This window comes from Somniosus microcephalus, chromosome 10 (assembly GCF_052327205.1).
Source record: "Somniosus microcephalus isolate GS21.2 chromosome 10, FLI_Smic_1.0, whole genome shotgun sequence".
Lineage (NCBI taxonomy): Eukaryota > Metazoa > Chordata > Chondrichthyes > Squaliformes > Somniosidae > Somniosus > Somniosus microcephalus.
In genome coordinates, this window is record NC_140996.1 from 236,827,052 (window position 1) to 236,853,162 (window position 26,111).

The window sequence follows — 26,111 nt, forward strand, 5'->3', positions numbered from 1 at the left end:
GTGCTGCCTGAAAGTAGATTCAATAGTAACTTTCAAAAGAGAATTGGATAAATAGTTGAAAAAGAAAAATTTGCAGGGCTCTGGGGAAAGAGCAGGGGAGTGGGACTAATGGGAGAGCTCTTTCAAAGAGCCGGCACAGGCACGATGGGCCGAATGGCCTCCTTCTCTGCTGTATCATTCTATGATTCTATCTAGAATGCATGAGATGATGAAGATTAATTCAAAATCATCCCAGTAAATATTTGCATATTAGGGATTGGAATAATTTACCCTCTCGAGCTCTGCAGGACCTAGATGTCGGGGGTTTACCTGGGCACAAACTGATTTAACTGCAATTAGACTGGGTGTGATAGGAAAGGGTATGGGGAGTGAGTTTCTCCCTCTCCTTTATCACCCTCTCTCATCGTTCTCTTTCTCCCTCTTCCCCCTCTCTCTTCCCTTCGCTCCCCTTTTTGCTTTCCCCTCTGTATATGTATATCTTTAATGTCTGTCTCTTTACTTCAAATAAAAACCAAGAACACCCCAAAATATTAACCTCTCTTTTCAGATGCTGATGGGCCTGTTGTGCATTTCCGACATGTTCAGGTTTTATTCCAGACTCCCAGGGTTGACCATTTTATTGCTGCCTCTATCTCTGTGTGCCCCTCGCTCTGGTTATCTGTTTTTCTTTGTGCCTTTCTCTAGCTCCATCTGTGTGGCCCTCCCTTTTTCTGTCAGTGAACAGCATGAACAAAACAGTCATTTAAATTTAATCGCACAGCACACAACGCCAGGTCCGGTTTCAGTTATGTGAGAAGATCACCTGGAGTTTCTGTGCAGTTATTTCATTGTTTGATCTCTGAAAACTATGAGAAGAATTTGTAATTGAAATGAAATGAACTGTGTTGGATGGTTTGCTTTGTGTTTGTGTTTTGTGCTCCAGGCTCGAGTCTGTAGTTACGACCTGTTTGCTTTGGGTCTCATTGTCAGCAAGCCCTGGGCGAGTGGTAATAGTAGAAGACGTCTGCAATTCACAATCAGGTGCCATATTCACCCATGAAAACCTGCTTCGGTTCATCCCACGTTACCCTCCTGCTCTCTCTTTTTATGCCAGCTGACCTCTGCTGTGGGCAGGGTCTCCCGATACCCGTGGTGATCCCTTGTGGTGCGTGCACTACTGGTGCCACCCAAAGGGTCCTGAGATGCCCGATGGGCAAGTACCAAGTTCCTTGCACAAATAATGGATGAGTTAAAGCATGTCTTAATGAGTTTGCTGTTTTTCTGTAGGTAAACATTGACCACGAAGCGGACCAACCTGATCTTCATCAGTTGAGGAATTATTCAACCTCATCTCCACCATAAGAGGCAGCAATGGGGGAATACATAGACTTGTTGTCCAAGCTCCAGAAAGACTACCAGAGACTTGAGGACCTCAGGTCAAGCAGCATCAAGGAGCACGAAAGGGTCTTCAATTCCTCTGAACGTGTTCGACTGCTAATTCTTCAACAAGAGCAAGCCATCCTGCAGAAAATAGAGGAAGAACAATGTGAACTGAGGAGGCAGCTGGCAGCCCTGCAGAAAGCTAACCAAATAAGCCTCCAAGAAGGGATCTCCAAAATTGACCAGAAACAAGAGCAGATTTTACTGCTTTGCTCCGAACTTCAGGCATTGATCAACTCTGGGGGCAAGCACACAGGTGCTGGAGAGATCCGAGATCAAATTGCCAAGATTTTTTCCAAGGAGAAGAGCTTCAATATCACACTGAAGAAGCCTCGGTTTGCGCCAAGGCTCCAGCAGGGCCTGAAGCTGGGGGAGATAGTATCAGAGGAACGGTCTATTCAGTTCTCCTTCTTCTCCCTGTATCAAGGTGGTGAGGTGAGGAGTCCCTCGATTACTGGAGAGCAGAAGTGTAGCTCAGTGCAGGAATGCAGAGTTACGACAGGGAACACTACATTAAGTGAGACTTCAGATATCAACAGCACATTCCCTTGGCAAAGCCTAGACTGCAACAGCAATAGTCAAAGCTATGCTCTGACAGGAGATCCTTCAAGGACTCAAGATGCCTTAGATGTCTTCTTACAGGAAAGCATGGAGGGTCAGGTGAATTGGAAAGGAACTGATGGAGAGTCACTGAGCGAGGAAGGGATGGTGCCTCTCGAGAGCTCACGGCCTTGCAGCAACATGCTAAATTCAGGAAACAAGATTTCTTTGAAGGTGACTGATTGTCAAACAGTTCCATCTCCAAACACAGAGAGCTACAGTACGATCTGGAGTAAAGCTCCTAGGAGTGAAGGTTGTGGGAGTTGCAGGTCTTCAGCCTTTACTGAAAAGGTAAATATTTCAGCCTCGTGGCTAGATGGTGGATGTGTCCCTCATACGTCACCCGATGGACTGGAGAAACTAGAGGTGCTTGAGGAGAGAGACAGTGCAATGCCCTTCACAATGAGAGCTTCGTGGATCAAAGGAGATCCTTCTACAAACCAAGCCACAGATATTCCTGGTCTCATAAGTCCTCAGTGCCCCAGTGTCCAGATTTCAGGCCAGTCCGGCCCAGACAGGAGTGACCAAAGAGTAGAATCTTTGGCTGAGTGCTCCACACACTCACCTGTGACACCCAACTATAATGTTCACATTCAAAGGGACCAACAGCCAATCAACAGTCTCAGTTCAGTGACAAAGAACAAACCTGAGCCTGCAGTGGGCTCTCAGACTAGGACCTCTCCAGCTGATGCCCAGTGGGACTCTCCCACACAGGTGTACCCAAAGGCTTCTGTGTGCACTACCGATCTTCACAACCCTTTCTCACAAATAAGGAATAGTCATTGTACTGTGACACACAGAAACAAGGCAAATCAATCAGACCCCACTGACCAACAAGACTGCCTCGGAGGTGACTCAACATCCAGCTCATCTCAGTTAGAAACTTCCAAGCCATTTGATTGTGAATCGATTTTCAGAGTGACTACGACGTTTATCTCTGATGAAGATTCAGAAGGTTCCGCCTTTACCGAACACTGTAGCGTGGCCAACGCAGGAGCACTGAAGCAGACGGAAGAAAAGGATCCTGAGCTCTGCCGGGCACAAGCAATCTGTGCCAGTCACAAGCCCTCTGCGTGCCAAGGGGGCGGTCTTCTTAAAATGTCACGTTGGACATCAATGAACTCAATCAGCAAAGCCTCAGCTAAGCAAGGCAGTGGGAGCATCGCAGCGAGAGGCACAAGGACAACAAACAAAAGGTTTAAGAAGAATGAGTTCAGTAAGAGCTGTCTGGATCTGTCTGCACATAACAGACAAGCACCTGTAATCCCTGAACTGAGGATGTTCAGTGACCTGGAGGAAGACAAGCTGGAAAGACTCTCCCAAAGGACTTCCTCGCCCACCGACAGCCTGGACTCTTCCGATACCTTCCTGATCGACTCACCTCGAGGCTTTGGCGAGAGGAAGAGAATTACCACCGGGCCGTTAAAAGCTGAGTCACCCTCAAAATCAGTGCAGCGTCAACCCAAAGGGAGGTACAGGCCTCATTTCACCAAGACTGGTGGGTGTGAGGCTAACAAAAAAGGTTCATCTCAAACCGGGATTGCCAAAGGGAGGTGCCCTGACCCAGCCACGACATTGAGAGCAAGTTTAAGCAGCAGTTCATTTCCAAACAATGAAGAACATCCATCGCTGACTGTAGAAAACATAGAGTCCCCTGGTCACCATAGAACGTCTCATGTCTATTCATCAGGGTCAGTGGGACAAAGGTCACGGTTTCAGCCAAAGGTAGCGACCAGGAAACCTCAACCTCAAGGAAACAGGAAGAACTTGACATCTAAGATATCACCGTCCAACTGCAGCAGATTGCTTTCTCTAGCTTGCAGTGGGGCTTCTGCTAAGGTGGGTGAGTGGATGATGACCAGTGACCATTGTCCGACAGAGAGTCCTCGTTCATCCCTCGGCGCTACTAAAGCTCAGAGCAAAAGCGAGGCCAATCTGAGCTGCCAGGTGAAGAGAGCTCTTTTTTTCAAAAATGAGCTGGTTGGTCAGTTTGGAAGGTATGGCTGTGGCCGAGCAGATCTGAACCTCCCTTACGGCATACACACCACCCCCCAGGGCACCATGTATGTGGTGGACTACGGAAACAAGCGGCTGCAGACCATGAACAGGAAAGGAGACATCACCCAACAGGTTGGGTTGGAGCAAGGGGCCTACTTCGATGTCGCAGTGAACAGCCAGGGCCTGTTGGTCCTGACTAGCATCTCCAATAAGTCGGTAGATGTTTACAGCAGGCATGGGAAGCTCCTTAGCATCATCACCGAGAACTTCCAGAACCCACGGGGCATCACTGTCAACATCTGTGACCAGTTCCTCATCACTGACACCAAACGTGGAACCATCTCTGTCTTGACCCTGGACCCACGCACTGCGCAAAGGCTGGACAACAAGGTAGTGTCCGGCTTCAATAAGCCTTATTTCATCAGCACCAACTGCTCAGAGAATGTTGCTGTCTCAGAGAGAGGTTTCGACGGCGGCTGCTGTGTGAAGGTTCTGGACAGATGCTTGCAGGTCCTTGGTGTTCTGGGCAGCACCAAGTCCAGTTTGACCATCGAGCTTTCTAACCCATGGGGCGTCTGCATCGATGACCAGGGCAATGTGCTGGTGGTAGACTGGGGCCGCAAGCACGCAATCATCCTTTTCCCTCCACAAGGTCCCGCCTGCACTGTCGTGGAGGCTGGACTCAGCAGCCCTCGGGGCCTTGGACTCATCCAAGATGGACACATCGCAGTGGTGGATAGCATGCACAACTGTGTCAAGGTCTTTCGCTACAGATAGAGAAGGTCCGCCAGTAGGCACAACGTCACTGAATCAGTATAACTGACCACACAGAGTTCCACCCCCAACAACCTGACAATTAAAACATTAGAATTCATTTCTTTTATTAATCATTTCTAATTCTGAGTGTTTTTGAACTCCTCCTATGCCAGTGACTCTGGTCATCCTGAGTAATCCATCGTTGCACATTTCCAGCCCTGTCTACCCCCTCAGGCGGATGGAACTCTGGGGAGTTCTCCCGGTGTCCTGGCCAACATTCCTCCCTCAACCAACACCACCATAACAGATTATCCGATCTTTTATCTCATTTCTATTATGGGATCCTGCTATGTGCAATTTTGGTTGCACACTTTCAGCTTCAATCTGGGTGAGGAGCTGGGGAGGGTGATGGAATCAAGGGGCTGGGGGAAAGAGTTTTGAGAATTGCTTCTATCCTGAGATGGAGAGTTCTGGCTCATCTTGACTTGATGGTTGGTCAGATAGCTCAGTAAGAATCGTGGACTCAAGGGATGTGGCAGAGAGGTGAAGCTGGGTATCAGTGTACATAGGGAAACTGACCCCATAACAGTCGTATAATGTCAACAAGAGGCAAAGTGTAAACAAGGAACAGGGAGGAGGGTCAAAGAGGGAACCTTGGGTAAGGCTGCAGATGACTTCAGGCTTGGGAGGCTGAGTGATTGTGGATACGGTCTCCTAATTTTAAAAATGACAGAAATTGCCATGTGTGGAGATAGGGAGGGCCGAGGCCGTGGAGAGATTACTGCAGTGTAGAGCTGTGGTGCAGATCATTAGCCTGTTTGTGTGTGATTTGTGGAGGAATATCATACAAACATAGGAACAATGATGGACAGGAAAAGACCCTTTGGTCCATGCAGCCTGTCTCACACAATTGTGATACCTTGTGTATCACAATATATACACTCCCCACCAATGTTCCCACTAAGGTGCGTGACTGCGCAGTAATCTCAAAAGTCCCACGCAGGCCGCTCACTGGCTTTTCCGTTGTAAGTACCGTGCATGCGCAGGAATTTAAAGGGACCGCGCAGTAAAAGAAACAGGCTGTGCAAAGTGTAGCTTCCAGGGAACATTGCTTCCCACCCCACCCAAAACCATGTGATCTCCTGGGAGAGGCGAAAAAAGATAAAAATCCAGGCCAATTTCGGAAAAAATCTGGGTAATTCCTCTCCGACCCATCTAGGCCATCACAACTAGTCCAGGAGATCACCCTGGCCCTGAATTCCCTGCAGTACCTCCCTTCTGTAAGAGGTGATCTCCACCCTAGCCAGAATCAGATCCAGTTCTCGCTTGAAGAAATTCAGCGAATCGGCAGCCTGTTTCAGAGATCCACTATTCTCTGGGAAAAGAACTACCTCCTGACACCTAACCTAGATCTGGCCTTACACAACTTCAAATTGTGACCCTGGTTCTCCCTAATATATTTAATTGTAACATCCTGTCAACTGGAACAGAATTTATTCCCTTAATCATTTTATAAACCTCGATCAGATCACCAATATGTCTACACTTCTCTAGAGTTCCAACTCTTTTAGCCTAGCTTGATAAATAAGATGCTTTAAACTGGTAATTAGTCTAGTGGCTCTCCTCTACACCCTTTTCAAAGCCTCAATATCACATTGCAAGATGTTTAGGATTCACTGTTTTTTATTCGTTCCTGGGATGTGGGCGTCGCTGGCAAGCCCGGCATTTATTGCCCATCCCTAATTGCCCTTGAGAAGGTGGTGGTGAGCCACCTTCTTGAACCGCTGCAGTCCTTGTGGTGAAGGTGCTCCCACAGTGCGGTTAGGGAGGGAGTTCCAGGATTTGGAGGGGAACTTGCAGGTGATGGTCTTTCCATGCGCCTGCTGCCCTTGTCCTTCTAGGTAGTAAAGGTCGTGGGTTTGGGAGGTGCTGCTGAAGAAGTCTTGGCGAGTTGCTGCAGTGCATCTTGTAGATGGTACACACTGCAGCCACGGTGCGCCGGTGGTGGAGGGAGTGAATGTTTAAGGTGGTGGATGGGGTGCCAATCAAGCGGGCTGCTTTGTCTTGGATGATGTCGAGCTTCTTGAGTGTTGTTGGAGCTGCACTCATCCAGGCAAGTGGAGAGAATTCCATCACACTCCTGACTTGTGCCTTGTAGATGGTGGAAAGGCTTTGGGGAGTCAGGAGGTGAGTCACTCACTGCAGAATACCCAGCCTCTGACCTGCTCTTGTTGCCACAGTATTTATGTGGCTGGTCCAGTTAAGTTTATGGTCAATGGTGACCCCCAGGATGTTGATGGTGGAGTGTTCAGTGATGGTAATCCCGTTGAATGTCATGGGGAGGTGGTTAGACTCTCTCTTGTTGGAGATAGTCATTGCCTGCCACTTGTGTGGCACAAATGTTACCTGCCACTTATCAACCCAAGCCTGAATGTCGTCCAGGTCTTACTGTAGTTGGGCGCGGACTGCTTCATTATCTGAGGAGCTGCGAATGGAACTGAACACTGTGCAATCATCAGCGAACATCCCCACTTCTGACCTTATGATGGTCATTGATGAAGCAACTGAAGATGGTTGGGCCTCGGACACTGCCGTGAGGAACTCCTGCAGCAATATCCTGGGGCTGAGATGATTGACCTCCAACCACAACTGTCTTCCTTTGTGCTAGGTATCACCAACAGTAATCTCTTACCTCATGCTTTTATGTTTTAAGAACAACTTGCATTTATATAGTGCCTTTAATATGGTAAAACATCCCAAGGCCCTTCATAGATGCGCAATCAGACAAAAATTGACACTGAGCCAAAGAAGGAGACATTAGGACAGGTGACCAAAAACCTTGGTCAAAGAGGTAGGTTTTAAGGAGCATCTTAAAGGAGGGAGAGGTGGAGAGGTTTAGGGAGGGAATTCCAGAGCTTAGGGCCTAGATGGCTGAATGGTGGGGCGAAACAAGTCAGGAATGCACAAGAGGCCAGAATTGGCTGTCCAAAGGGGAGAGGAAGCGTATGTGGTAGTTGTAGGGGAGTCAATAAGTAGAGGGACAGACAGCACCCTTTGTAAGCAGGATTCAGAGTCCCACATGGTATGTTGCCTACCTGGGTGAGGGACAGCTCGAACCAACTTGAAAGGATAGTTGAGAGGGGGAGGATCCAGTCATTGTGGTCCATGTTGGACCAACAACATAGGAAAGAGTCAGCAAGAGGTCTTGTTAGGAGAATACCAGGAGCTAGGAGCTAAATTAAAGAACAGGACCTCAAAAGTTATAATCTCTGGATTACCACCCGAGCCACATGCAAATTGGCCTAGGGATAAGCAAATTAGAGAGGTGAACACGTGGCTGAAGGAGTGGTGTGGGAAAGAGGGGTTCCATTTCATGGGGCACTGGCACCAGTACTGGGACAGGAAGGAACTGTACCATTAGGACGGGTTCCACCTGAACCAGGCTGGGACCAGGCTCCTAGCAGAAAGGATAAATTGGGCAGTCACGGGGCCTTTAAACTAGTAAGTAGGGGGGGCGGAGGGTTCAGGTGGAAAAGGTAGCATAAACAATAATTCTAAAACAAATGAAAGGGAAGAGAGTAGAGTAACAGTCAGAAATTGTGCTTTAGGCACTACAAGTAAAGGGAAAACTAAAAGATGTCAAGTGATTAAACCAGGAGAGAGAAATAAGAAATGTGAGTAAAACATTAGAGCAGGACAGGTATGGGTGTGTGGGCCAAATAAGCTTTCTTTACACAAACACAGGGAGTATAAGGAATAAATGTCCCAGAACCAACAAGAGGGCAAGCCATATTAGATTTAGTAATGAGTAATGAGCCAGATTTAATTAACAGCCTAACTGTGCGTGAACAACGATCTAATAGCGATCATAATATGAACGAGTTCAACGTAGTATTTGAAAGGGAGAGAAGCGAAACAGCTACTAAGATTCTAGATTTAGGTAAGGCTGACTTCAATGCGATGAGACAGAGACTGTCCACAGTAAACTTGGCAAATCTGTTAATGGGTAAAATGACAGCAGGTCAATGGGAGATGTTCAAAATACAATTTGTGTACAGAACAGAGGGGCAAGAGCTCTACTTGCCCCAAAAAACCATGGACAACTAAAGAGGTAAAGGACAGCAGAAAACTAAAGGAAAAAGCTCACAAAAATTCAAAAACTAGTACAGATCCTGGCACCTGGGAGAGAAACAAAAGGTGACAAAACAGATATTAAGAGTTGCAAAAAGGAGTATGAAAAGAAACTTGCGAGGGTATCAAAACCAACACAAAATAAATTTACAATTAGGAAAATGAGGGTGGTCAGGAGCAATGTGGGCCCCTCTTGAAAACTGATAACGGTGATATTGTAAATTAAAATAAGGAAATGGCAGACATGTTGAATAATTATTTGTCAGTATTTATAGTAGAGGAGGAGGAGGATCGCATGCCGGACATCCCAAGGAAACCTTGAATATTGAATCAGGGACAGGGTCTCACCAAAATTAACATAAGCAAAATAAGAGTAATGAAGAAAATAATGGCACTAAAGAGTGACGAATCCCCAGGACCAGTGGTTTTCATCCCAGGGTTTTAAAGGAAGTCGGTGAGCACATTGCAGATGCCCGAAGTTCTCTTGATTCGAGAACTGTTCCTTTAGATTGGAAAATTGTGCATGTCACTCCACTGTTTCGGAGGGGTGTCAGGGGGAAACCAAGGAATTGCCATCTGTTGTCAGGAAATTACTAGAGTCTGTGGTTGGGGATGGAGTGGCTGAACGCCTTGAAGGTTTTCAGCTGATCGGAGAGAGCCAGCGTGGATTTGTGGGGGGGGGGGCTTCTGCTTGGCGAACCTGATTGGATTTTTTTTTGGGGGATGACTGAGGTAGTGGATGGGGCTTGTCTATGGATGCTGTTTGTATAGGCTTCTGGAGGGCATTTGATGGAGCCCCTCGTGGAAGACTGTTGACTAGGGTTGGGGCTTATGGAGTTGAGGGCAGGTTGTTGACCTGGTTGGGAGATTGGCTGGGCGGCAGGAGATGGAGAGTAGGGATAATGGGCAGGATGTGATTATAGATACATAGAAGATAGGAGCAGGAGTAGGCCATTCGGCCCTTCGAGCCTGCTCTGCCATTCAATGAAATCATGGCTGATCATCCAAATTCAGTACCCTGTCCCTGCCTTCTCCCTATATCCCTTGATCCCTTTAGCCTTAAGAAATATATCTAACTCTTTCTTGAATATACTTAATGAACTGGCCTCCACCGCCCTCTGTGGCAGAGAATTCCACAGGTTCACCACTCTCTGGGTGAAGAAATTCCTCATTTCAGTCCTAAATGGCTTACCCCTTATCCTTAGACTATGACCCCTGGTTCTGGACTCCCCGGCCATCAGAAACATCCTTCCTGCATCTAGTCTGTCCAGGCCTGACAGAATTTTATAGGTTTCGATGAGATCCCCTCTCAATCTTCTAAACTCCAGTGAGTATAAGCCCAATCGACACAATCTCTCCTCATACGTCATTCCTGCCATCCCAGGTATCAGCCTGGTGAATCTTCGCTGCACTCCTTCCATGGCAAGAACGTCCTTCCTCAGATAAGGCGACCAAAACTGCACACAATACTCAAGGTGTGGCCTCACCAAGGATCTGTGTTGGGGCCTCGCCTGTTCACTGTGTTTATTGGCGACTTGGATGATGGGATGGAGGTCCACATGTTCAAGTTTGCTGATGACATGGAGATAGGCAGCATTGTGGGCAGAGTAGATGGAAGCATAAAATTGCAGAGAGATATTAGTGGATTAAGCGAATGGGCAAGGCTGTGGCAAATGGATTTCAATGTCGGCAAATATGGGGTCATTCACTTTGGACCTAGGGACGATGGAGCAGAGTGCTTTCTAAATGGTGAAGGGATAGAGACGGTGGAGGTCCAAAGAAACTTGGGGTTCAGGTTCATAGATCAGTAAAATGTCAGACAGGTACAGAACATAATTAAAAAGACTAATGGAATGCTGGCCTTTATATCTAGAGGACTAGAATACAAGGGGGTAGAAGTTATGCTGCAGCTGTACAAAGCCCTGGTTAGACCACACCTGGAGCACTGGGAGCAGTTCTGGGCACCACACCTTAGGAAGGATATACTGGCCTTGGAGGAAGTGCAGCGTAGGTTTACCAGAATGATACCCGAACTCCAAGGGTTAAATTACGAGAGATTACACAAACTGGAGTTGTATTCTCTGGAATTTAGAAGGTTAAGGGGTGATCTGATCGAAGTTTTTGATATTAAGGGGGACAGATAGGGTAGAGAGAGAGAAACTATTTCCGCTGGTTGGGGAGTCTAGGACTAGGGGGCAGAGTCTAAAAATTAGAGCCAGACCTTTCAGGAGTGAAATTAGGAAACACTTCTACACACAAAGGGTGGGAGAAGTTTGGAACTCTCTTCCGCAAACGGCCATTGATGTTCGATCAATTGTTAATTTTAAATCTGTGATTGATAGATTTTTGTTAACCAAAGGTATTAAGGGGTATGGGCCAAAGGCGGGTATATGGAGTTAGGTCACAGGTCAGCCATGATCTCATTGAATGGTGGAACAGTCTTGAGGGGCTAAATGGCCTCCTGCTGTTCCTATGGAGAAATGCAGAATTCTTGGAGGAGGTTACAGAGATAGGGAGGGGCGAGGCCATGGAAAGATATGAACATGAGAATGAGAATTATAAAATGAAGGCATTGGTGAACACAGCCATTATAGGTCAGCGAGCAGAGGTGATACACAGCAGGGAGAGAAGTGGGTCTCTACATCAGAATTGAGTTCAAAGGTTTTGTTTGACTGACCCTCATCCCTCCTGAATATTACTTTATTTTAAATAGTTAAATTAGCAACCCCTCAGTTCCAGTAACCTGACTCTGGTCAGCGACCAATGCGATAGTGAGCCGAGCTTTTCTTGTACTGCTCAGTGGAATTATCATTGATATGTCAGAAACATTTGTCCCTGAATGAACACGGCGTATCTGAACTGTCACTATTTTTGTGTGTGTGTGTATTTCTATCTCGGTGAGTGTGTTTCTGTGTACTGAAAGCTGGGTGCCGTGTAGAATAAAGACAGTTTTACTCTCGCCTTGTGTTCCTGGTCAGTTTCTCTTGTGTTACTTCCCTAATTGAGTGCAATTTTTTCCCTCAGGATGAGGGTGTCACTGGTAAAGCATGTGTTGCCCTGAGCTGGTGGTGGTGGGCCTTCTTTCGGCACTGTCTCTCAGCCATGGCTCAGTGGGTAGCACTCATGCCTCGCAGTCAGAAGGTTGTGGGTTCGAGTCCCACTCCAGGGACTTGAGCACAAAAATCTAAACTGCCACTCCCAGTGCCAGTACTGAGGGAATGCTGCACTGTTGGAGGTGCTGTCTTTCAGATGAGACGTTAAACTCAGGCCTTCTCTGCTCTCTCAGGTGGACGTAAAAGATCCCATAGCACTATTTCGAAGAAGAGCAGAGGCGTTCTCCCTGGGGCCAATATTTATCCCTCAATCAACATCACTTAAAAAGATTATCTGGTCATTATCGCATTGCTGTTTGCGGGAGCTTGCTGTGCGCAATTGGGTGCTGCATTGCCTACAAAAGTACTTTACTGGCCGTAAAGTGCTTTGTGACATCCCCAGATCGTGAAAGGCGCTACATAAACGCAAGTCTTTCTTTTTTTTTCTCGCTAGAGGGCAGTTAAGAGTCAATCACGTTGGTGTGGGACTGGAGTCACGTACAGGCCCAGACCAGGTAAGGACAGCAGGTTTCCTTCCCTAAAGGACATCAGTGAACCCGTTGGGTTTTTACGACAATCCGACAGCTTCACGGGCACTTTTACTGAGACTAAATGAATTCAAATTCTCAAACTGCCCTGCTGGGATTTAAAGTTTTGTGCTCTGAATTATTAGTCCAGTATCAGAACCACTACACCAACATAGCACGCATAAACCCCAGACTGTGTATATAACAGTGCCTTGAGCTCACAGCTCTGCCTACTTCCTAAGCTTCTGTATATTTGGTTAAAGTGTAAATAAATATAGTATTGATCTTAGCCTGTAACAGGCTGGCATCACAAAATATGCCCATATTTGATTTGATTGGAGAAAGTGGGAATCATGTGAACTCTAGTGTGCATTGTTACTGCAAAATGGGGAATGCAGCCCAAGGCTGCCTCACAGGGAGTCCGGTCTAAGAAAAAGGAACTTGCATTTCTAACGCACCTTTCATAAACACCGGACATCCCAAAGTGCTTCACAGCAATGAAGTACGCTTGAAGAGTAGTTACTGTTGTAATGTAGGAAATGCAGCAGCCAATTTGCGCACAGCAAGCTCCCACAAACAGAAGATAGGCGCAGGAGTAGGCCATTCGGCCCCTCGAGCCCACTCCGCCATTTAATGAGATCATGGCTGATCATCCAATTTCAGTACCCTGTCCCTGCCTTCTCCCCATATCCCTTGATCCCTTTAGCCTTAAGAAATATATCCAACTCCTTCTTGAATATATTTAATGAATTGGCCTCTGCTGCCTTCTGTGGCAGAGAATTCCACAGGTTCACCACTCTCTGGGTGAAGAAATTCCTCCTCATCTCTGTCCTAAATGGCTTACCCCTTATCCTTAGACTGTGACCCCTGGTTCTGGACTCCCCCGCCATCGGGAACATCCTTCCTGCATCTAGTCTGTCTAGTCCTGTTAGAATTTTATAAGTTTCAATGAGATCCCCTCTCATTCTTCTAAACTCCAGCAAATATAAGTCTAATTGACCCAATCTCTCCTCATACGTCATTCCTGCCATCCCAGATATCAGTCTGGTGAATCTTCGCTGCACTCCCTCCATGGCAAGAACATCCTTCCTCAGATAAGGCGACCAAAACTGCACACAATACTCAAGGTGTGGTCTCACCAAGGCCCTATACAACTGCAGCAAGACATCCTTGCTCCTGTACTCGAATCTTCTTGCTATGAAGGCCAACATACCATTTGCTTTCTTAACCGCCTGCTGCACCTGCATGCTTACCTTCAGCGACTGGTGCACAAGGACACCCAGGTCTTGTTGCACTTCCCCTTTTCCCAATCTATTGCTGTTCAGGTAATAATCTGCCTTCCTGTTTTTGCCAGCAAAGTGCATAACCTTGCATTTATCCACATTATACTGCATCTGCCATATCACCCAACCTGTCCAAATCATACTGGAGTTTCTCTGCATCCTCCTCACAGCACACACGCCCACCCAGCTTTGTGTCATCTGCAAATTTGGAGATATTACATCTAGTTCCCTCGTCTAGATCATTAATATATATTGTTAATAGCTGGGGTCCTAGCACCGATCCCTGCGGTACCCCACTAGTCACTGCCTGCCACTTGGAAAAAGACCCGTTTATTCCAACTCTTTGCTTTCTGTCTGCCAACCAGTTCTCTATCCAAGTCAATACCTTGTCCCCAATCCCATGTGCTTTAACTTTACACGCTAACCTCTTATGCGGGACCTTATCGAAAGCCAATTTGCGCACAGCAAGCTCCCACAAACAGCAATGTGATAATGACCAGATAATGTCTTTTAGCGATGTTGGTTAAGGGATAAATATTGGCTCATGACACTGGGGAGAACTTCCCTGCTCTTTTTCCAATACAGGAAACTTTCAATTTACCGGTACCTAAATAACCGGAAATCTCGGTTAACTGGCAAAATTCAGGAGTAGGTTCAGGTAAGTTTTACTTCATATTCTACTTGCCTTCCTCAATCTGTTGCTGTGCAAGGGTGTGGCTGCAGCTGTTGCTAAGCTACAGAGACGCTTGGAACTTGTGGCCATTGTTCTGAACCTGTTGCTAAGCAACAGGGTTTGTGGCTTTATACGGAGCTCTCAGCTCTCCCTATCTTTTACTATAGCTTTTGGTTATCCGGAATTTTTGACGAACCGACCACGTCGGTGCCGGATAAAAAAAAGTTTCCTGTAGTTGCCATGGGATCTTTTACATCCACCTGAGGGGGCAGACAGGGGGCCTCGGTTTAACATCTCATCCAAAAGACGGCCCCTCGCTCAGTACTGCACTGGAGTGTCGGCCTGGATTATGTGCTTACGTCTCTGGAGTTTGGACGACCTTCTGACTCAGTGGGGAGAGTGCTACTGACTGAGCCAAGCTGAGCCTTGTGCCGTCCATTATAACAAAGGGCCCACATGCGAGTTTTCCTCTTTACAGATGTAGATGGATAGCTTGTGTGGTTCCACAGCGAATGAGCTGGCAGCAGTTCAGATGCGGCGATACAAGAGATGAGAACACGGTTAAATCCAAAACCTTTGTATTTGGCAGAGGGGAAAAAAGCCTCCGGTAGGAACAGAGATTTGTCTCAAAACAATTACATGTATAAAAACCAGAAAGAGACGGAGCAGCAGCCAGCTCAGCCCTGCTGTGTGCGAGTGAAGATCAGCAACACACCGTACAAAAGATCAGAACAGCACCAAAATAAAAAAATAAATTCAAGCCTGCCCAGCAACCCCCTACCCTCCCCCTTCCAAAAAAATACAATCAGAAATATTACAGTACACTAGAAAATGGGGCGTTCGGGATTTCCCCGATAGCCCAGAACTGTCCCCAAAGTAATCTGGAGCGCCGTGAGGTCATCAGCATGTGGCACGGTCAGGGTCACACGTCAGGGTCACAGGGTCAGGGTCACACGGTCAGGGTCACACAGTCAGGGTCACACAGTCAGGGTCAGCGCCTGTTGCAGGCAGATGTTGGCAAGTCTCTCCCCACCCCACCCTCGTCCCGGCCCAAACTCCCCGCCCCCCCTCGTCCCGGCCCAAACTCCCCGCCCCCCCTCATCCCGGCCCAAACTCCCCGCCCCCCCCTTGTCCCGGCCCAACTCCCCGCCCCCCCCCCCCCTCGTCCCGGCCCAAACTCCCCGCCCCCCCCCCCCCATCGTCCCGGCCCAAACTCCCCGCCACCCCCCCTCGTCCCGGCCCAACTCCCCGCCCCCCCCCTCGTCCCGGCCCAAACTCCCCGCCACCCCCCCTCGTCCTGGCCCAACTCCCCGCCCCCCCTCGTCCCAACAGCGTGTTCCCCAAACACAGCCCGTCCCAAACAAACAATTTAAATAATTAATTAATCAAATGTAAGCAGCAATCTGAAAACTAATAAGACAATAGTGACACGTGCACTGTTCACATGGACTTGTGCACACTGTGATACTATTAATAGTGACACTTGTCTGTTCTCTAAGACCATGTCTACAACCAATAGTGGCACTTGTGACTCATACTAGTAATATTGGCACTTGCACTGTTCACATGGGCGTGTACACGATTGTAATACTAGTAACGGGAGCACAGCCTGTGAATATTATGGGATGCAGCAAGGGTTTTCCCACCAGCACCTATGGCGCAGTGCGACCTCGTTTCTACAGACTTGAGGAGGAAGCCCGCTCGTATCCAGGGTAGTTTGACCTCTGATGTCTTGACCCTGGGGGTCAGAGGGCAGCGCCTGCAGCAATGGCGGTTCCACTTTGGTCCGGGACCAAGATGATCCCCCGCCAACCCTTCACACCCACCTCCTGTTAGTTTTAATGCTGAAGGAAATAAAATAAAAAAATAAAATAAAAATTGCATCCCGATTACATCAGGGAAAGACCTGAATACTGTACACACTGTTTAACAGCATACGCAGGCATTAAACATACCACAGACTGCAAATATATATATTACACAACTGTACATTTCAACAGCATATTATCGGGAATGAGGTCTTTTTCCTGAATTATGTAGTGCTGTCCCAGAGGATTGTGCCCAGAATACTGCAAGAACACTCCCTCCTGTCCCGGAATCTCAGTCTTCCCAATCAGTGGCACAGAGCGATATTCCAAGGTCGGAAACAAATGCATCGACTTTCTCCACTATTGAGCCGTTCACTGGAAGCATTCCTTCAAAAAATACAGATAAACCCAGGTCAGTATCTGACGTCTCCTCCCCAGTGGTAGCACTCTCCAAGTCAGAAGGTTGTGGATTCAAGTCCCACTCCAGAGACTTGAGCACAAAATCCAGGCTGACACTGTCGGAGGGGCAGTTCTGAGGAAGCGCCGCACTGTCGGAGGGGCAGTACTGAGGGAGCGCCGCACTGTCAGAGGGGCAGTACTGAGGGAGCACTGCACCGTCGGAGGGGCAGTACTGAGGGAGCGCCGCACTGTCGGAGGGGCAGTACTGAGGGAGCGCCGCACTGTCGGAGGGTCAGTACTGAGGGAGCGCCGCACTGTCGGAGGGGCAGTACTGGGGGAGCGCCGCACTGTCGGAGGGACAGTACTGAGGGAGTACCGCACTGTCAGAGGGGGAGTATGGAGGGCGCGCTGCACTGTCGGAGGGGCAGTACTGAGGGAGCGCCGCACTGTTGGAGGGGCAGTACTGAGGGAGCGCCGCACTGTCGGTAGGCAGTACTGAGGGAGCCCCGCACTGTCGGAGGGGTAGTACTGAGGAAGCGCTGCATTGGCAGAGGGGCAGTCTTTTGGACGAGATGTTAAACCGAGGCCCCGTCTCCCCTCTCAGCTGGACTGAGGCACATAATAGACTTATAAGAAAAATTGAAGCCCATGGGATTAAAGCGTGGACACAAAATTGGCTGAAGGACAGAAAGCAGAATGTAGTGGTGAATGGGTGTGTCAGACTGGAGGGAAGTCTACAGTGGTGTCCCCCAGGGGTCGGTATTAGGACAACTGCTCTTTTTGATATATATGAATGACCTGGACTTGGGTATACAGGGCATCATTTCAAAGTTTGCAGCTAACACAAAACTCGGAAATGTAGTAAACCATGTGAAGGATAGTAACAGACTTCAGGAGGACATAGACAGACTGGTGAAATGGACAGACACATGGCAGACGAACTTTAATGCAAAGTGATACATTTTGGTAGGAAGAATGAGGAGAGGCAATATAAACAAAATGGCACAATTTTAAAGGGGGTGCAGGAACAGCGAGACCTGGGGGTGTACGTACACAAATCATTGAAGGTGGCAGGGCAGGCTGAGAAGGTTGTTAAAAAGCATACGGGATCCTTGTCAAATTCTGGGCACCACACTTTAGGAAGGATGTCAAGACCTTGGAGAGGGTGCAGAGGAGATTTACTAGAATGGTTCCGGGGATGAGGGACTTCAGTGATGTGGAGAGACTGGCGAAGCTGGGATTGTTCTCCTTAGAGCAGAGACGGTTAAGGGGAGATTTGATAGATGTGTTCAAAATTAAGATGTGTTTTGATGGAGTAAATAAGGAGAAACTGTTTCTAGTGGCAGGAGGGTCGGTAACCAGAGGACACAGAGTGAAGGGAATTGGCAAAAGAACCAGAGGGGAGATGAGGAGAAGTTTTTACGGAGCGAGTTGTTGTGATCTGGAACGCGCTGCCTGAAAGGACGGTGGAAGCAGATTCAATAGTGACTTGCAAAAGGGAATTGGATAAATACTTGAAAAGAAAACATTTGCAGGGCTCTGGGGAAAGAGCAGGGGGGGGGGACTAATTGGAGAGCTTGTTCAAAGAGCCGGCACAGGCACGATGGGCCAAATGGCCTCTTTCTGTGCTGTGTGATTTTGTGAAGGAACCATGTCATAAAGGAGACTACAGTTTTGAAACGTGTAGGGTCTTTACCCTGAGGCATGCTCACTGTAACATCACACCCCAGTCACACACTAAACTGTCACTCCTCCAGTCACACACTGAACTGTCACGCCTCCGGTCACACACTGAACTGTCACTCCTCCAGTCACACACTGAACTGTCACGCCTCCGGTCACACACTGAACTGTCACGCCTCCGGTCACACACTGAACTGTCACGCCTCCAGTCACACACTAAACTGTCACGCCTCCAGTCACACACTAAACTGTCACGCCTCCAGTCACACACTAAACTGTCACACCGCCAGTCACACACTAAACTGTCACGCCTCCAGTCACACACTAAACTGTCACGCCTCCAGTCACACACTAAACTGTCACGCCTCCAGTCACACACTAAACTGTCACACCGCCAGTCACACACTGAACTGTCACGCCTCCAGTCACACACTAACGTCCTTACCCCTCACAGAGGTGTTTCCTTCTTGTAGTGAAAGCCACTGGTCGGTCCCTCGAATTGCAGTTTGATGGCTTGTTTTAGGTTCAGCTCAGGATCCAGGGTAGTGATCGCAATGAGCGGTTCCATCATCACCTTCGCCACTGCACTGGTGCTGCTCAGCTTCTGTGGCGAGTACTTGGGGCTGCCATGCCCTCTGTACTGGGACTTGCTCAGGATCCCATTATGCTTCCCCTCGAACTCTGAGAACTCAGTCTGGTTGTCACGGCACCAAATGAAGGGCGATGTCTCCCGGTCAACGGGGGACTGGTTGTTGCCCAGCGACGTGATGAGCGGTGACGCAATTGCCGAGCTCCTCTTGGTGCTTTCGGCTTTGGGTATCTGCTCCGGGACGCTGGTCAGGCCAACTTTCACTGCTGGTCGCTTCTTGCCTTTGGGACTAGTCTCTGCCAACTCAACGCCCAGCACTGGGCTGGACAAGGGCGTGGTCCCCCCCTGTCTACTGGGGCTCCTTGCTGCCTCCGATATGGCACTAGTCTGCGTGCCGGCTTTGGGCTTCATCAGCGTTGAGGAAGGTGAGGTGAGGATGGAGTGTCGGCTGCGACTGCGGGGCAGCGAGTGTTGCTGGATCTGCTGAGTGAAGGTCAGGCTATCAATGGGCACCGTCTGGGCAGTGGCCAGTGAGTGGTAGGTGGAGGAGGTCAGGATGGACGAGTTTTTGGAGCTCTTCAAGGAGTTGCTGGACATGAGAGACTTGCGGTGGTCCACAGTGGAATCCGGGGACTCAGAGGGGGAACTAGTTGCCCCCAACTGTTTTCTGTCGCTGGCTGTGCGATTGGAAGAATGCATCTCTCCGCCCAGTGTACTGGGGCTTCCAGAGCTGTTGGAGGTGCCAGAGGACAAAGTCTTCATGGTGGAGATGTGTTGCTCCCCTTTCTGCCCGGATGCTGGTGCCACATAACCATTGAACACCGGTGCACCAAATTTCTCCAACAGCTTCATGATCTTCGTCCGCCCGCGTTTGGCCGCCACCCTCATTGGCGTGCGGCCATATTGGTCAGCATGGTTGGGATCTGCTCCCTTCTCCAAAAGTATCCTAACCGCCTCGGCGTGACCCTCCTGGGCAGCTATGCAGAGTCCAGTGGCTCCCTGGTTACAGGCGTGATCGACGGGAGCCCCGCTCTCGATCAGAAACCGCACCACGGGGGAGTGACCCTGCCAGGCCGCTGAGTGCAGGGCCGAGCGACGGTCATTGTCCAAGGCGTTGACGTCTGCCCCGTACTTGACCAGTAACTTTACCAGCTCCAGGTTGCCCTGCCAGCTACACACATGCAGCACCGTCCGTCCTTCCAAGTCCCGCGACTCGAGGTTGGCGGCTCCTTGGTCCAGCAGCAACTGCACCATGTCGATTTGGTTATCCAAGGCCAGGAGGTAGAGCAAGGGCCGTCCGTCTGCATCCTTCATGTCGACACCTGCCCCTTTGCTCAACAGCAGCTTCACCACCTCCTTGTGGCCTTCGAGGGCGGCGGTGCACAAGGAGGTCCGCCCGTCATACCCCTTGGAGTCCACTGGTGACTTGTGTTCCAGCAGGACCTGGACACACTGGCAGTGACCCTCCTGAGCAGCCAGGACAACCGGGATCCTCCCGTCATTGTCCACCTCGGTCACCCTGGCACCCTGCTCAATCAGTGCCAGACACACGGAGCAGTGGCCCTCGAAGCAGGCCATGTGGAGGGGGGTCCAGCCCATGTCGTCCCGGTGATTCTCATCCAGGCCCCGGTCCAAGAGGGTCTGCACCACCTCGGCGTTGCCGTGAGCGGCGGCAATACTGAGCACCGTCCGGCCCTCGCCGTCGATGGTGTCCACAGCTGCGCCCCAGAACAGCAGGGCGTTGACTACAGCCGCGTGTCCCATGGAGGCCGCGGCCAGCAGCGGCGTGCGTCCAGTGGCATCGGCCTCATCCACGTCCGCGCCACCCTCCAGCAGCAGGTCCACCACGTCCGCGTGACCTTCGTAGGCAGCCACCAGGAGCGGGGTCAGACCGTCGCGGTCCCGGTGCCCCACCTCCGCCCCCTGCTCAATCAGCAGGCTCACCACGTTGGCGTAACCGCGGCTGGCGGGGACGCAGAGCGCCGCCACCGAGAGTGCCGAGCGCCCATCCGAGTCCCGGTGATTGATGTCGGCGCCATGGTCCAGTAGGATCTCCACCATCTCCCGGTGACCCATGTAGGCGGCGGCAATCAGCGCCGTCCGTCCGTCCGTGTCGATTTTATTGACCTCGGCCCCATGACTAAGCAGTGTCAGTGCGATGTCCTCGTGCCCGCCCCAGGCCGCGGCCCTCAGCGCTGTCCGGTGGTCAGTGTCTGTGCTGTCCACCTCGGCGCCCCCGGAGTCCAGCAGAGCAGTCACTGCCTCCGTGTGACCGCCCCAGGCCGCCGATCGCAGGGCGGTCCAGCCTTCCTGATCAGCGTGGTTGATGTTGGCGCCATGCGAGATCAGGCAGTGAAGGACTTTGGTGTGGCCCATTCGAGCGGCCAGGGTTAAGGGGGTCTGTCCCTGGTGATCTTCAGTCTCCAGATCGGCATCCCTGGAGAGCAGCAAGTTGACCACCTCCAGGTTGCCGCTGTAGGCCGCGCTCGCCAGCAGTGTGCGTCCGCTCGAGTCCCGCTGGTGGACGCTCGCCCCATTCTCCAGCAGCATCCGGATCGAGTCTTCCCTCTCCAGGGCACGGTGGATAACCCCCGAGGAGTCTCCGCACTCCTGGTCAGTGACGTAGGCCCCGGCCTTGACCAGGAGCTGGAGGACCTCCTGTTCCACAGGCAGGATAGACGCGAGGGAGTCCCGGCTGACCGGCGCCCCGCTCCACACCATCCACAGCGCCAGGCGGCAAGGCTCAGTCTGTAGCCGGGAGTGGACGAGGTGCAGGGCGTACTCCTGCACCTGGGCAGGGGTCAGCTCCCTGGCTCGGCAGGTCAAGCTCATGGCCAGCATGCCATGCCCCTGCGCTGCATTGCAGAGGTACTTCTGAGTGCAGTACTTGACGTCCAACAGCCACTCGGCAAAGCTGTGGTGGAAGAGGATCTTGGTGCCGTGCTCCCCGTCCAGCAGCAGTTTGGACACCATCTCCATCTTGCGCTGGAACTCGGCAGCTGTCAAACTGGTGCACTTGGTCCAGACGGCTTCGAACAGCTCCCGTAAGGTCAGGGGTCGGTGGGCGGCCAGGATCACGTTCAGGATGGGCTGGATTTTGGTGAACTGCTTGCGGGTGAAGAGTCGCTGGCACAGCCACAGGTAGAGCCCGTTGAGAGTGCCCGGGATGTCCCGAATCTCACGCAGTATGATGAAGCTCTCCAGCACCCCGTCTAACACCCGCTCCAGGTACAGGAAGCAGCCGTTGCTTTTGATGTGAAGCTGGTTCAACATCTCGGCCGTCTCGCGGGTCAGGTGGTGCCGCAGCGCCTCCTCCTGATCCAGCCGGCACAGGATGTACTGCTGCACGTCTTTCACTATGTGTGATTTCCGCAGGTCGTCCAGACAGATTTTCCGGAATCCTGCCAAAAAAAACCCCGCAAAATTAGTGATCCATCGCTGGCTCCCAGAGAAGTTAAACTTGTACAGAACACTGGTTAGACCACACTCGGAGTCACAGAATCAGACAGCACAGACGGAGGCCATTCGGCCCATCGTGCCTGTGCTGGCTCTTTGAAAGAGCTCTCCACTTAGTCCCACTGCCCCGCTCTTTCCCCAGAGCCCTGTAAATGTTTCCCCTTCTAGTATTTATCCAATTCCTTTTTGAAAGTTATTATTGAATCTGCTTCCTCTGCCCTTTCAGGCAGCGCATTCCAGATCACAACAACTCGCTGTGTAAAAAAATATTTCATCTCCGCCCTGGTTCTTTTGACAATTATCTTCAATCTGTGTCGTCTGGTTACCGACCCTCCTGCCACTGGAAACAGTTTCTCCTTATTTACTCCATCAAAACCCCTCATGATTTTGAACGCCTCAATTAAATCTCCCCTTAACCTTCTCTGCTCCAAGAAGAACAACCCCAGCTTCTCCAGTCTCTCCACATCGCTCAAGTCCCTCATCCCTGAACCATTCTAGTAAATTTCCTCTGTACCCTCTCCAAGGCCTTGACATCCTTCCTAAAAAGTGCGGTGCCCAGAACTGGACACAGTGCTCCAGCTGAGGCCTAACCAGTGTTTTATAAAGGTTCAGCATAACTTCCTTACATTTGTACTCTCTGCCTCTATTAATAAAGCCAAGGATCCCATATGGTTTTTTTTTAAACAGATTTCTCAACATGTTCTGCCACCTTCAAAGATTTGCGTACACACACCCCCCAGGTCTCTATTTAAAATTGGACCATTTAATTAATATTTAATTTTTATTGCCTCTCTGCATTCTTCCCACACAAAATGTAGCCCTTCACACTTCTCTGCATTAAATGTCATCCGCCGTGTGTCTGCCCATTTCACCAGTCTGTCCACGTCCTCCTGAAGTCTGTAACTATCCTCCTCACTGTTTACTGCATTTCTGAGTTTCATGTCATCTGCAAACTTTGAAATGATGCCCTGGATACTGAAGTCCAGGTTATTAATATATTTGTCAAAGAACATTGGTTCTAATACCGACCCCTGGGGAACCCCTGTATGCTTCGCTCCAGCCCCAAAAACAACCGTTCACCACCACTCTCCGCTTTCTGTCCTTTAGCCAACTTTGTATCCCTGCTGCTGCTGTCCCTTTAATCCCAGGGGCTTTAATTTTGTTAACAAGTCTATTATGCAGTACCTTCTCAAACGCCTTTTGAAAGTCCATATACACATTAACCGCATTATCCTCATCAACACTCTCCGTTACTTCATTAAAGAAGTACTGTGCAGTTCTGGTCTCCATATACCTGGGTTAGACCGCACTTGGAGTACTGTGCACAGTTCTGGTCTCCATAGACCTGGGTTAGACCACACTTGGAGCACTGTGCAGTTCTGGTCTCCATATACCTTGGTTAGACCACACTTGGAGCACTGTGCACAGTTCTGGTCTCCATATACCTTGGTTAGACCACACTTGGAGCACTGTGCACAGTTCTGGTCTCCATATACCTGGGTTAGACCACACTTGGAGCACTGTGCACAGTTCTGGTCTCCATATACCTTGGTTAGACCACACTGGGAGCACTGTGCACAGTTCTGGTCTCCATATACCTGAGTTAGACCACACTTGGAGCACTGTGCACAGTTCTGGTCTCCATATACCTTGGTTAGACGATACTTGGAGCACGGTGCACAGTTCTGGTCTCCATATACCTTGGTTAGACCACACTTGGAGCACGGTGCACAGTTCTGGTCTCCATATACCTTGGTTAGACCGCACTTGGAGCACGGTGCACAGTTCTGGTCTCCATATACCTTGGTTAGACCGCACTTGGAGCACTGTGCACAGTTCTGGTCTCCATATACCTTGGTTAGACCACACTTGGAGCACGGTGCACAGTTCTGGTCTCCATATACCTTGGTTAGACCGCACTTGGAGCACGGTGCACAGTTCTGGTCTCCATATACCTTGGTTAGACCGCACTTGGAGCACTGTGCACAGTTCTGGTCTCCATATACCTTGGTTAGACGATACTTGGAGCACGGTGCACAGTTCTGGTCTCCATATACCTTGGTTAGACCACACTTGGAGCATGGTGCACAGTTCTGGTCTCCATAGACCTTGGTTAGACCACACTTGGAGCACTGTGCACAGTTCTGGTCTCCATATACCTTGGTTAGACCGCACTTGGAGCACTGTGCACAGTTCTGGTCTCCATATACCTTGGTTAGACCACACTTGGAGCACTGTGCACAGTTCTGGTCTCCATATACCTTGGTTAGACCACACTTGGAGCACTGTGCACAGTTCTGGTCTCCATAGACCTTGGTTAGACCACACTTGGAGCACGGTGCACAGTTCTGGTCTCCATATACCTTGGTTAGACCACACTTGGAGCACTGTGCACAGTTTTGGTCTCCATAGACCTTGGTTAGACGATACTTGGAGCACGGTGCACAGTTCTGGTCTCCATATACCTTGGTTAGACCACACTTGGAGCACTGTGCACAGTTCTGGTCTCCATAGACCTTGGTTAGCCCACACTTGGAGCACTGTGCACAGTTCTGGTCTCCATATACCTTGGTTAGACGATACTTGGAGCACGGTGCACAGTTCTGGTCTCCATATACCTGGGTTAGACGATACTTGGAGCACTGTGCACAGTTCTGGTCTCCATAGACCTTGGTTAGACCACACTTGGAGCACGGTGCACAGTTCTGGTCTCCATATACCTTGGTTAGACCACACTTGGAGCACTGTGCACAGTTCTGGTCTCCATATACCTTGGTTAGACCGCACTTGGAGCACTGTGCACAGTTCTGGTCTCCATATACCTGGGTTAGACGATACTTGGAGCACTGTGCACAGTTCTGGTCTCCATAGACCTTGGTTAGACCACACTTGGAGCACTGTGCACAGTTCTGGTCTCCATATACCTTGGTTAGACCACACTTGGAGCACTGTGCACAGTTCTGGTCTCCATATACCTTGGTTAGACCGCACTTGGAGCACTGTGCACAGTTCTGGTCTCCATATTTATGAAAAGGTGCAAAAAACATTTAACAAGTATGATACCAGAACTGAGAGGCTATGACTATCTGGAAAGGCTGAACAGGCCGGGGCTCTTTGCTCTAGAAAAGAGAAAAGAGAAGGCTGAGGGGCGACCTGATAGAGGTCTTTAAAATTATGAAGGGGTTCAGAGGGTGGACATAGAGATGTTTCCACTTGTGGGCGAGTCCAGAACTAGGGGCCGTCAATATAAGATAGTCACTAATAAATCCAATAGAGAATTCAGGAGAAACTTCTTTACCCAGAGAGTGGTGAGAATGTGGAACTCGCTCCCACAGGGAGTGGTTGAGGCAAATAGCAGAGATGCATTTAAGGGGAAGCGAGAAACACACGAGGGAGAAAGGAATAGAAGGATATGGTGATAGGGTGAGATGTAGAGGGGTGGGAGGAGGCTCGTGTGGAGCATAAACACCAGCACGGGCCGGTTAGGCCGAATGGCCTGTTTCTGTGCTGTAGACTCGATGTAATGCTCGACAGCTCAGACATACAACGCCTGGGTCTCCCCAAGGATTTAATTTTATTGCAGCGTGTCATTCCAAGCTATATAGATTAGCTAGGTCCCTGGGCTCTTCCCTGGCACGTGTTGAATAAACTGATTTGGAAGAAAATCCAGCCGGGATTCCAAGTCCCGCTCACCGTG

General features: G+C 49.8%; 2 protein-coding genes across 3 annotated transcripts in view; one reads left to right on the forward strand and one right to left on the reverse strand.

Moving 5' to 3' along the window:
- Window positions 1-1,116: 1,116 nt before the first annotated feature.
- Window positions 1,117-11,904, forward strand: LOC147112194 (uncharacterized). The gene has a single exon (XM_085999844.1). The coding sequence runs from the start codon at window positions 1,351-1,353 to the stop codon at window positions 4,792-4,794; it is 3,444 nt and encodes a 1,147-aa protein (XP_085855970.1). The 5' UTR covers window positions 1,117-1,350; the 3' UTR covers window positions 4,795-11,904.
- Window positions 11,905-16,436: 4,532 nt separating this feature from the next.
- The window catches only part of LOC147112195 (uncharacterized), a 75,413-nt gene continuing 65,738 nt past the window's right edge, over window positions 16,437-26,111 (reverse strand). For both annotated transcript variants that reach the window (XM_085999845.1, XM_085999846.1), the window contains exons 4-5: window positions 18,815-22,359; window positions 16,437-16,674 (exon numbers count right to left, since the gene is read on the reverse strand). In XM_085999845.1, coding sequence (XP_085855971.1) covers window positions 18,818-22,359 — 3,542 coding nt within the window. In that variant the 3' untranslated portion in view covers window positions 16,437-16,674; window positions 18,815-18,817. The remainder of the gene's footprint in view (window positions 16,675-18,814; window positions 22,360-26,111) is intronic.